At 43.7% G+C, this 12,435-nt stretch overlaps 1 protein-coding gene across 3 annotated transcripts in view; it reads left to right on the forward strand.

The window, feature by feature from the left end:
* Positions 1–10,361, forward strand: part of FBXL20 (F-box and leucine rich repeat protein 20) — a 113,847-nt gene extending 103,486 nt beyond the window's left edge. For 2 of the 3 annotated variants that reach the window (XM_063138538.1, XM_063138537.1), the window contains 6 exons: positions 2,767–2,897; positions 4,021–4,081; positions 5,926–5,970; positions 7,531–7,587; positions 8,492–8,704; positions 9,813–10,361. In XM_063138538.1, coding sequence (XP_062994608.1) covers positions 2,767–2,897; positions 4,021–4,081; positions 5,926–5,970; positions 7,531–7,587; positions 8,492–8,704; positions 9,813–9,920 — 615 coding nt within the window. In that variant the 3' untranslated portion in view covers positions 9,921–10,361. The remainder of the gene's footprint in view (positions 1–2,766; positions 2,898–4,020; positions 4,082–5,925; positions 5,971–7,530; positions 7,588–8,491; positions 8,705–9,812) is intronic. The other variant, XM_063138536.1, reaches the window with a different exon arrangement.
* Positions 10,362–12,435: the final 2,074 nt, after the last annotated feature.

Below are 12,435 nucleotides of genomic sequence, written 5' to 3' on the forward strand. Positions count from 1 at the left end.
GGTGGCTGACACACCCACCCATAGGCTTTCCACAGGAGTCAGCAATGGCAAATCCAGCCCAGATTGTCATCACAACAAATGCCAGCTTGCAGGGTGGGGTGGGGGGCTCACCTGGACAAACTGGTCAGCCACGGAGTGTGGTCCACTCAGGAGTCTCTGTTATTCTGGAACTTCTTCTAGAACTAAGAGCCATAAAATTGACACTTCGCCACTTCAGGGCTAGGATCAGTAGCAACCAAGAGCTAATCAGAATGGGCAAAGCTTACTTAAAAAACAAGGCACAAAATCAGAAAGACTAAATAAGGAAACTTTGTAGATGGAGCATATTCTCCCTCACACAGCAGTCCATCTCACAAGGACAGACAACAAGTTCACAGAGTGTCTGAGCAGGCAAACATTTCAGGATGCAGAATGTAAACTACACCATTGGTTGTTCTCACAACTGGTGAGGTGCTTTTAGACAGCCCTCAGTAGAGTTTTTCACCAGTCCAGAGAACACCCAAGTGACTCACTTCATGACAAGAAATCCTTGCATAGAAGTGGCAGGTGTGGATGCTTTGACCAGCCCATGGCCCAAGGAGCTGTTGCATTCATTCCCACTGTTTCCTCATATTCCATGAGTACTCCAGCAAATTCAACAGTAGTCAGCCGAAGTTATCCTGGTGGCTCCCCATTGGCCCTGCTTCCCAGATCTGGTGAATCTGTCAGTTCAGGAGAGGTGGCACTTCCCTGTTTGCAGGGTCCTTCTCACTCAGGTCCTCTTGGTGCACCCTTAACTGGAAATGTTTCAACTGCCTGCCTAAAGGCTGAGTGGCATGGGGATGGGGGTTGTTTGCTGTCCATCCTCTTGTGAAGAAATTTTAGATGTCAGGGTGGCCCTCATTAATCCCCTGGTATGCACAATTTCCTACATGAAAGCTGAACTGGGTGCTTAAGGCTCCCTTTGAACTCCTGGCCACTTGTCGTCTTAAGATACTGACTATTCAGACCATCTTCCTGGTGGCCATCACTTCAGTCAGATGGGTCTCTGAGTTGGGTGCATTGTCATCAGATTCCCAGGACAAGATTCTGGTTAAGACAAATCCTTTATTTATGCCTAAGATTAATTCAGTTTTCCATCATCATCATCATCATCAGAAGGTCATTTTGCCTCCCTTTTGCCCAAACCAGTCCATCCCCAGGAGGAGGCCTGACATAAACCAATTTCTGCCTTGGTAGGACAGTTGCTCTCAGGCAGACGGAGGCCTTGTTTTTTTTCTCACCAAAACAGTTCCTCAGCTAAGAAGGTCTCATCCTCTGCGATTTCTAGGTGGTTAAGAGAATGTATTGCCTTGGCCTACAAATCTCTGAGGACATTTCTTCCATTGGAGGTTAAGGTGCACTCCCTTCGAGGAGTGGCTGCTACTGCAGTGGAAGAGATTTGCAAGGCAGCCAGTTGTGCCTGTCTGCACACCTTGGCAAGCAATATAAAAGTGATGTTTTTTCTTCGGTAGATGCTGCCTTTGGCAGAAGGGTTTTTGCAGAGGGTGCACATTCACTGATCTGTTCACCCATTTTCCCACCCAGAGAGGGACAGTTTTGTTGCATCCCAAAGGTCATGGAATGCCCTCCAGAAGATACAGGAGAAAGGGACATTTCTTATCATTAATTGTTTTCTGGGAGGGCATTCCACCCACCCTGTCTAGCCAGTGTGCATACACTCCCTTATATGTTTCTGTCTCCACTTCACATATGGGACTCCATTCCAGTTCAATGAGTCCTTTGCTTTTCCTGGAAAGGGATTAATGTTGTTGCTGTTGCCTTTGATTGTTTGCTTTGCTCTTTTATTTCACGTTACTGTTTTATTCTTTTGTTTGCTATTACTATTTGCCTCTCCTTAACTGATCGACTGTTTTTCCTTCAAAATAAAAGTGGCATTGGTATGCACCCTTTCGTCATACCTTGAGGTGCTGTGTATCTGTTGACGGGGGGGTACATGCAATAGTTGGTGGGATGTGGGATGGAGGTATGTGTGTGTGAGAGAGAGAGAGGGAGAGAGGATGTTGGATGGAGTTTCTTTTATTTCCACTGAAAGTTGGCCTTAACCTGCATGTTTACATATACATCGGCACTTACACATTTTATGCAAATGTGTCTTACAAGCCTGTCAGGCTGGGGCCTATCTCTTTTTAGTACCTGCAGTGCCCCTGGATACAACCCCAGGTATTTTTAATATCTCAAGTTGGCAACTCTACCCCTACTCTACCCCATACTGGATATAACTTTGATGTATTGAAGAATTCTTCAAAATAGCCCTACTGTTAGCGTTTAACATAGCAAATTCATCTGGTTTGGGTTTGCCCTTGCCCATGGGGCATTTCAAAGTTTGTTTGCAGGTCAGGGTTGGGTTGGGTTGGATTGGACTGTTCGAATGGTCTTGTCTTCAAGTTTAATTTTTGTGTCTCAAGAATACTGTGTACGTGTGTAAAAACAGCTGGAAGAGGAAGCACATTTTTGTCCTGCAACAAAATATCCTGTACCAGTTTGTGGTGATGCCAAAAATGGAATATTTTAGTCCAAAAAAGGAACTGATTTTGGGAACGGTGTGCAGTTTTCATCTTGCTTTTTCACATTTTAGCCAGCTAGTCATCCATCTAATGTTTCACTGCCAAAATAGTTTGAGAATGGTTAGCCAAATACCTTTAAACATGCAATTTTAGGATTTGCAGAAGTTTTGTGTTCAAAGACACCACCAGGACCTTGTTTGACCACCTCCTCCTTTTGTAGCAAATAACAGATGACGGCCTCATTACAATATGCAGAGGGTGCCACAAGCTACAGTCTCTGTGTGCTTCTGGCTGCTCCAACATCACCGACGCCATCTTGAATGCCTTAGGGCAAAACTGTCCAAGGCTTAGGTAAGTAGCTCTTACCTAAATGGCTTCATGGGAGCATATGGGATTAAAATGTGAGCATGTGATGCATTCTGGGTAAAAATGGATTACATGAGAAAAATCAAAAGCTCATGGAAGGTTGTCAGCATATTATATTGAAGGGATTGGGGTAAAGAAAACTATAATAATTAACTAGTTATACTTGTAATCTATCTCATACGTTTATGGGAGCAACCATTTTTTAAAGCATAGAAATGCCGTTGGACAGAATAGAACATCCCATTAAAATATTACTAATAGTCTCTCCCCCACCCACCCCAGGCTAGCTTCACAGATCAGAAACGGCAGTATGAATCATCCCTGAATGATAATAAGGACTTAAAATGAGATGAACTTAGAGCAACTAAGGGGAAAAGGAAAGGAACCTCTCGTGCAAGCACTGAGTCATTACTGACTCTTGGAGGGACGCCAGCTTTTGCTGATGTTTTCTTGACAGGCCTTATAGCAGGGTGGTTTGCTGTTGCCTTCCCCGGCTGTTATTACCTTTCCCTCAACTAACTGGGTACTCATTTTACCGACCTCGGGAGGATGTAAGGCTGAGTCGACCCGAGCCAGCTGCCTGAAACCAGCTTCCGCTGGGATCGAACTCAGGCTGTGGGGAGAGTTTCGGCTGCAGAAATTGCTGCTTTACTGCTCTGCGCTACACAAGGCTCATAGAGCAACTAAAGCCCTATACAATGAGGTTTTGTGCTGTTTTCGAAAGAGATTGAAATATATAGGATAAAAATGTTAAGAGATTGCTACGAGCTCGAGGGGTTTTCTCATATGTGAGGCAAGCAGGCAGGGGTGGAGAATTTTCTTGCCTCTTAAGTACTTCAGGGGCTATGCTTGGAAGCATGGTAAGAATCTTAAAAATAGAAAGAAATGTGTAGCTTCTGGGGCTTGATGAGCTTTATTTATATCTTCCATGTGTGTTGGAGAGGACTGCTGTTACTCAGAATAAGCCCATGAAGCGAGGCATGTAAAACTACTCTGAAGAAGATGGCCTAACAATTACTTCTCCATATGCACCATATTTGTGAGGTTTCAGAAATGGGCTCTGAAAAGCAAAACATAGTGAATTTATTGTCTTTTATTTTCTGTGCAGAATATTGGAAGTAGCTCGGTGTTCTCAGCTCACAGATGTGGGCTTCACCACTCTGGCTCGGGTAAGCCCCTATTTCTGTTGTTTGTTTCCTGGGTACCTTTGCATGTGGGTTCAGGCTAGTCAGGATGATACAGCCCTTACACTACAGTCTCTTTCTGGTACACCCAGTTCCAGGGCTGGCTTTACCACTCGGCTGGCTTCCTGTCAGCTGCTTTGGCCATGCTTTGTAAGAGGGCAGCTTCTGCTACCACTATTTTATTTTATTTATTTATTTATTACGTTTTTATACCGTCCAATAGCCGAAGCTCTCTGCTCAGGAGCTGCAGGTAGGGGCAGAAATGAGAAACCGGGAAGCAGGCATGGGATAGGGGCCAAACTGCCCGGTGGGTCTTGAGCCAGATACACAAGAATGAGGAGGAGCAGCAGCCTTAGGAGTGGGTTGCAGGGGAAGGAGTGGGTAAGAAAGGTGACTAAAGGCCAAATTGGATATGATGGGGGGCTGTCATTCACATGTCTGTCCTGTTCATCTATGAAGCAAGGTATACAGTGTGTTACTTTAACAGTAAAAGGAATGTGCAGGAAAGGGATGTAAAGAAGGAAAGGGAATCCACACAACTAGACTAAAACACTTCTTTGGACCCACATTCTCCTTTTCAAGAGAACTCCCATTGCACAGAGAATCAAGTGACTTGAAGATCATGAGTGCAAAAGGGCAGAATTGACACAGCCGCACAAAAGAATAATAATGGTAGTGGTGATGATCCATTACAACCACTGGAGACACTGAGCAAACATGACTGTGAGGATGAACACTAATGATGGTGATGGTCACACAGAAAAAGCAGTCTTTGGAATCCAGGAGCATCTTCTGAGAACATCCAAAACCCATCCTTTTGCATAAGCATCCCCACCATCACCCCTCTCCATAAGTAACAGTGAGAGGCAGCACAGTGCAGAAATCCAGTTGATATCCACAAATATCTACTCACAAATAAGTTGCAATGGAAGCATGGGCAGTAACAAGCTCCACCATTATCCAAAATCCACCTCTTCTGCTGCTTACCAGTGTGGGGACACAAAGATGACTAGCCAGAAAACAAAACTTAAAGGGAAAGCCTATATGATGTGCAGGCACAAAAGAGGGTGGATTCCTACATCGAGCGGGGGGTTGGACTCAATGGCCTTGTAGGCCTCTTCCAACTCTACTGTTCTATGATTCTATGAGGCAAGCAGCCAGGATTGGCTATTGAGCCCCGTCACTGCACCCCATTTTCACCCATTCCAGTGGGTCCTGGGATCGTGGGGTGTTGGGGAGAGCTGATTTATGCCCATATATAGCAGCGAGACAGAGCATCCCCTTGCCGCCTTCCAAGGCCCTAGAATTGTGCAGGAAAGCGGGGAAAGGCACTCATCCTGGAGCAGGAAGCAAGAAGTGCAATAGTGTGCACAGGGCATTTAAGGCAATTTTAATTCGTAAATGGGGGGGGGGGAAATACTTACAGGGATTAAGTGTATGTGTGCACTTGTCCCGTGCATCCCAACATTAGACTTGCCTCTGCCAATAGCATCTGGGGAACTAAGGTTAGGAAAGGCTGGTCTAGACCCTTAATACATAAGTTACTGTGTATCTCATCAAAGTAATTCCTTTGAAGTAAATGGAACTAGTCTGGAGTCACCTTATCTTGTGCTGAGAAATCAGGTTCATGAAAGCAGAAGAACCTATTTGGATAAGCAGATACATTTCCATAACTGCATAATCTGTTCTAACTTCAAGGTCTGGGTTTCTTTGGAGCAACATCAGGTAGAGGGATCAGTAATGCAGCATACACGTAATGCAGCTCTAAAACAACACTGATTCTTATTTTTTGTGTTGTGTTCTGTTTTTGTTCTTTTAATTCTATTCAGAATTGCCATGAACTAGAAAAAATGGACTTGGAGGAGTGCGTTCAGGTAATTGTAATATCATCTTTGCCCTGTTCTCTCGATTATTTAATGCAGAATGTCACTGGGTCTGTTCAAACAGCATGTTAAGCCGTGGTTAGGCCACTAACCCTTTTGCAGCAAATGGTTAGTGAGTGTGTTTAAACCGTGTTACCATGACACGCTAAGTCATGGTTCGCACGACACGCTAAGCCATAATGTGTAGTTCATAATGCTTAAACACCGTGGTTTAGCGTGTCATCTGAACAGGGTCACTGTGGATTAGAGACACAAACTATAACTTAAGGATGTCTGTAGAGTTCTCCATCATGCCATAATTTGTTAAAAGCATCTGCTTGAAAGTGCATTTGGCCATTACAACAAGGACTGAAGCAGGTTGTATGTTTGTGGGTTGTGATTTCTGGTTTTGTGCTGTGCTGTAATGTTAGAAAAGGGAGCTTGTGTCTTCCCTGGATGTTGGCATTTTCATCAGAATGGTCTCTCATCATCTCCAAGAAAAAGGTTCATGAACTTTCTATGTTGTGTGAGGCAGAAGCAGACTTTGTTCTAAATCCCATCCAGTTACTTTTCAACAATTCTAAAGGTGGAACTGGATAAGTAGAATGTGACATCATTGTGCAGAATTTCTCCACTCCACTGGCTGCTTCATGCAAGGAGGGAGGAGCTTTGAGTGCAGTGATCTCACAGTATCAGGGGAGAGAGAAAGAGGTAGTGCAGAGGTGCTGCTTTTGACTGTAGCGCTATGGCTCCCATAACATCTAGCCCTGTGAAAATCTAAGCACCTAGGCTAAGGCTTCTGAAACTATCTGTTGAGCCTTCTCAGAGCAGGGAAAGAACTTGTGACTAAGACAATAGTGAGTCACCTATTAGAGCCCCCTTTTGTTCTCAGCCAGGGAATAAGCAGAACAGAAAAATGGAGGGCATTTGGCGTCATGCCTTAAAGCATGTTGGATTGCCTTCAGTCCTGCATGGTCTTCTATTTTTTTTCTATTTATTTTTACTAGAATCCCCATGATCCACTAATGTATTTAAAAAGCAGGAGTGCATACTAATTCTCTCTTTACAATTGAGGTATAACTTATCTGTGTTTAAATAATCCTGAGTCTGCACTCTTACGTCAGAACATAAGAAGTGGCTTGCTAGATCAGACCAAGGTTCTACCTAAATTCATCATTGTTTGGAAGAGCCCCTGCTTTAGAGTCTCTGTGGGGACACCCTACCTATTTCTACAACAACAACAACAACAACAACAACAACAATAATTTGAGGAATACCCCAGCATTGATACTGGCCAAAGGGAATAGAGCATACATTTTGTTGCATTGCACTGAGGTCTTGACATTCTGCCTTCTGGTCCAACCAAAATGCTAATTGTGGAAAGGATCAGATACAAATTCTCACCTCCCCTAGCAGTCATCTGCCTCTCCCTATGGAAGTCTGCCTCAGGCTGATAGAAACAACCATTGTTGCTGTGTTAGTCCTGAATACTACTACTATGAAATACCCATTGTGGCCAAAAAAATAAATAAAAAAACCCAGCCTCAAAAGTGTCTCTTTGATTTCTTGCAGATAACAGACAGCACATTAATCCAGCTCTCCATACATTGCCCACGGCTCCAGGTTTTGGTGAGTCTTGGAGGATTTTTCTACAAGAAAACTCAAGAATGTGTTACCAAAAGCCAGGGATTCAAACCTAATTCTCTCAGTTCCACTGTAGAATTCTGAGACATGATTCAGAAGGACCAAGTGACAGAAGAACGTTAAAAAAAACCCACAAGCTTGAAGTTTGAATCTGATGAAAACAGCCGGGAATTAGACTACCTTTCCTTCAGGTAGTAGGTGAACATGACAGCAGCTTTGTTAACAAGGGAGTCAAGCCAAGTGAGCTTTTAGAGCTGGCCTAGCATAATGGCTAGCCATGTGAATTCTGAGCCAGAAGGTTCCCTGAATTCAAATATTGCCCACACTCATTATGCAAGCCAACATCTCTCGGCTTCAGTCCCTCCATCTGCAGTATAGATAAAATAATATTGGCTTCACAAGATTGTTGTAAGGATTACTGAGAAAATGATATATGAGGCTCCTTGAATATACATGTTACTATAAAGGCTAAGTATTATTACTGCAACCCAATAACACAGATGATGTAGACGTGAAAGGAAAGGCCACGGCTGTATGAAGGCGTATCACGAAGAAGGGTGGTGGTGGAGGAGGAGGAGGAGGAAGGCAAGATTCATAGAAAGGAGGAGGCTGTTACAGACAGTGGGTTCAGTATGGTGCACACAGCATAGCTGGAAATGGGGAGCATCCATGTACCCAGTGTTGTGCAAACAGAACTCTTAGAATACTGTGATCCAATCATTGTGAATATTGTTGAGATGCATTTGAGGATATCTTAGGTATGTATCAAGTTCTGCCCTACAAGTCTAGGTTAGCTCCAACACCTTGAAACAACTGCATAATACAACCTTTGAAAATGCCACCTGCTACTTCCTCCTCTGTTTTGTTTTCCTTTCCTTTGTGGTGGCAGAGTTTATCACACTGTGAGCTGATCACTGACGACGGTATTCGCCATCTGGGCAATGGCGCCTGTGCCCATGATCGTCTGGAGGTGATCGAGCTGGACAACTGCCCTTTGATTACAGATGCTTCCTTGGAACACCTCAAAAGCTGCCACAGCCTGGAAAGGATAGAGTTGTATGACTGTCAGCAGATTTCACGGGCTGGAATCAAGAGACTCAGGGTAATTTAGATAGACATAAGCACACACTATTCTAGCTCCTGTGCTTGTTTTACTATTTTCCCAAGCTGACCCTAGGCAAGCCTACTTGGGCTATTACTTTAAAGCCAATCTCCAAGCTGAGTCTAAGGACGCATTGCATAGTTGATCGGTCTAGGATTTGTTTGTGGCTGTGAGAGGAAGGAACTTCACACAGTGCTCTGTAATGTCTCATAGGGTCCAGTGACAACTGGGGACTTCCTACCAAGAAAAAGTTGCATTGTGGGAGATAGCCAAACACACACACACACACACACAAACTGGGCCAGTTTGATCACTGCCTGTGCACTCGCAACTATGTTGAGAAGGGGTGGTACCCAACGGTGTCCTTTTACCAGTGAAATGGATACCACTATTGGATTGCAATGCCCCCACACACCTTCCAAACCTGCTCCGGAGGGTTTGGGGATCCTCCAAAGCAAATTTGGGGTGATGTGCAGGGGGTTGCAGGAGGGGAAGGGAAACTCCCATTGCATGAATGAATGCTTGAACTTTGCAACTCATAAGACTTTGCAACAAGACATAAGACTATGGTCTTATGCTGCATAAGTTATTAGTTTACACTGTTTGGGCTTACCTTGGAGTAGAAACTGAATGCTTATTTCTGGTGTTGGGGAGCATACAGTCTGCTCAACCTCTTGGAATGGAACGGAATGGGAAGAGGCAGGCCATTGCTCTGCCTGTAGAGCCAGTCAAAGATACAATGAGTTGCAAAGTTCAAGGAGAAGCTCAGTACCTCCCCTGGCAGTTGTCTGGTGAAGCCCAGAGATCCATAAAAAGTTAGAAGCTTGTATAAAGCAATGGGGTTCCCTTCACTCGACAGGAGAACACTAGTGGGATAGGAACAAACCCCACACATAATCACCTGCCAGTTGCACCAGAAATGGGAGAGGGAAGGATCGGAGAAAACGGCACACCTTCCCTAAAATGACTCCCTGCGAGATCAACCTCACAAACCGTGGGCCTGGTGTCATTTTGTGTGCAACTTCTGCTCCACCAACTTTTCAGTGTTTGTCTTTACACATTTTCTATTTTTTTCTAAACGGGAAAAAATATGTGTTTGTTTTTTCAGACCCACTTACCCAATATTAAGGTCCACGCCTACTTCGCGCCCGTGACCCCACCACCATCGGTGGGGGGCAGCAGACAGCGCTTCTGCAGATGTTGCATCATCCTATGACGTGGGAGCCAATCTACCTTGTGCAAAAAGAACTGAGTATTTAAATTTTCCTTCTAGAAGTAACAGTGGACACCAGTATCTCCACACCAAAAGTGATGCTGGTGGTCCTTTGCAAGGGCCTTTTGAAAAGAAAACAAGTTGGGGGACCTGGTTGCAAAACTTTGTTCCCTTTTTTGCCCCTTAGCCACACACAAAAACAGACACATCATAGTGTGTACAGGCACACACACACCTGCGTACACACTCACCTACCGACTTATTCCAGCAAACTGAAGGACCCTGGAGTTGAAGAGCTGGATCAGTGGAATCTTTCTCCCTTTTTCCCTTATAGGTGGATTGGTATAATTATGAACCATTTCTACTGGGCATGCTCAGAAGAAATCATGGGGAGATGGGCGGGAGAGAGACCATCATGCACATCCGAAGAACTGCTGTTGCTTGGGGGTGGGGGTGGGGTGGGGGAACGTTGTTCTTTTGACATTGGAAACAGCGAACTGGACAAACTCTTAAAGGCAAATGTGGGGACAGGGTGATAACTGAGGAAGGAAACAAAAATGAACACTGAATTTTAAAGCCACTGTCCAGAGAGGAGAAAAATGTTAAAAAGACAAAAAAAGCCCATGGTTATATTTTTTATTTTAAAAAAATCGTCACCCTTGTGTTAGGGAATGTTAAAGCAACAGCCGTTATGAGACATTGATTCCTGCGCTTCTGTACTTCCTTGTTTTCTGTGCCAGCACATACACTGAGCATGCTCATGTTGAAGGTTCAGCGGTTTCTCTTCCGTGTTTCATAGCATTTGGCTCAGAGGCTTCCTAGATTGTTGTGACGATAAAGCTAGAAATATGTAATGTCAGGTCTGATTTATTTTCTTTTATTTCCTTTCCTCCTCAATATCTCCAGTTTTTTAAAATAGATGTCTAATTCTGAAATTGTATGAAATGATTGAACATAAAATATATGTCAAGTTAATTTTTCTTTTTAAAAGGCATCTTTTACCACTAGGAGACCAAGCTTTGAAAACACAACTGTAAAATGAAGTTATAAAAGCAAAAGCTCTTCTATAAAGATTTCCAGTTTTTTAAACCAATAATGCAGGTTGGGGAGGGGTTATATCATTGCACCACATAAGGATGGTTAATAACCCACAGTCGCTTGTTAACCGCCCCATGCATGCCATCTGATTTTCCTAATTCCCCTCAGTCTATTGTAGGGTTGCTGGGTGTTTTGTTAACCACCCGAACTGGGTTTGGACATTATGACAACCCACACCCGGTGAGTGTAATTAGAGAAATTAAATGGCATATGTGGAGGTAGTTAACAAGCCGGTGTGGCTTATTAACTACCCTCGTGTCATGCAAACCGGCTCACTGTATGTGTGCAAGTATATCCCTATCAAAGAAACATGTTGCCCATAAATCAGAAATAGTACACAGCTAGATGCTTTTCTGTCTATACTAGTAATTTTCCTGCATCTTTAGAGCCATCTCTGAAATTTCCTCTTTAATTAGTCTGCAGTTCATGGCAACATCACCATAATACATGCATTTTCCCTACAAGTAAGTTACCACCTTGATATGGAAGCTGGACAGATTCATCCTGTTCAACATTAAAGGGTATAACTGTCTGTTTTGGTTTTTTTTTGTTTAAAGCTGCTTCTTCACAAACCTCTGGAGCCATTTCATGATGCCTTGGAGGCCAAATTGGGTCATTGTTGTTGTTGTTTTAGTTCTTAAAAGGGGTATGGGAAGAGGCACAGCACAATCCCAGCTTCCTCCAGTTTGAATAATTTCAGCAGTTCAACTACCTGTTGTCCTTCCATCACAAGGGATGTTAACAATGCCCAAACACGGGTTTTTATAGCACCTGCCAGTTTGGTTGCTGTGGTACAGAAAACACAAGGGAGCCCTTTATAAGGAGAATTAAGATCCTAATGCACGTGGCTTTCTTGCTGATGCACAATCACCTGCTCTTATGAACACATTTGATCTTGTCAATTAATGTTGCACCTCCAGATCAGTTGGATTCAAAGGTTTGATCCATTTTCTAAGCTTCAGAGTGGAAGGTGGTGTCTTTAAAAAAAAATCATAGTAGTGAAAGTATTTGTGAGGATCCTTAATGTAGCTTGCCTTGGTACCATCAAATGCATAAAAGAGGTGGAAATGTCTCCCATGGAACTGTGAATTAGTATTTCAGTATTTGGACTGGACACCAAAGATGGATGTGGGGGTGGGGGTGGGGCACAGGCAAGGCAAGATAAATTGGTCATGCTCTATATCATTTTAGCCCTACACATTTTTAAATAACAGGGTTCCCATCCAGAACTGGAGGCTGGAGCCCAGTGCAAATTGCACAAGTGGATCAGGCGGGTCCCAAGGATTTGATGAGACAGAGGTCTGACCAAGATAGCATCCCAGGTCGGTGGAAGATGCAATCAGGTATTCACTAATGTTTATCTTGCCAAGCTCACATACTGTAGAGGAGTATCCTCAGTTATAACTACAAGAAGAATTGG

Source organism: Elgaria multicarinata, chromosome 11, assembly GCF_023053635.1.
Source record: "Elgaria multicarinata webbii isolate HBS135686 ecotype San Diego chromosome 11, rElgMul1.1.pri, whole genome shotgun sequence".
Lineage (NCBI taxonomy): Eukaryota > Metazoa > Chordata > Lepidosauria > Squamata > Anguidae > Elgaria > Elgaria multicarinata.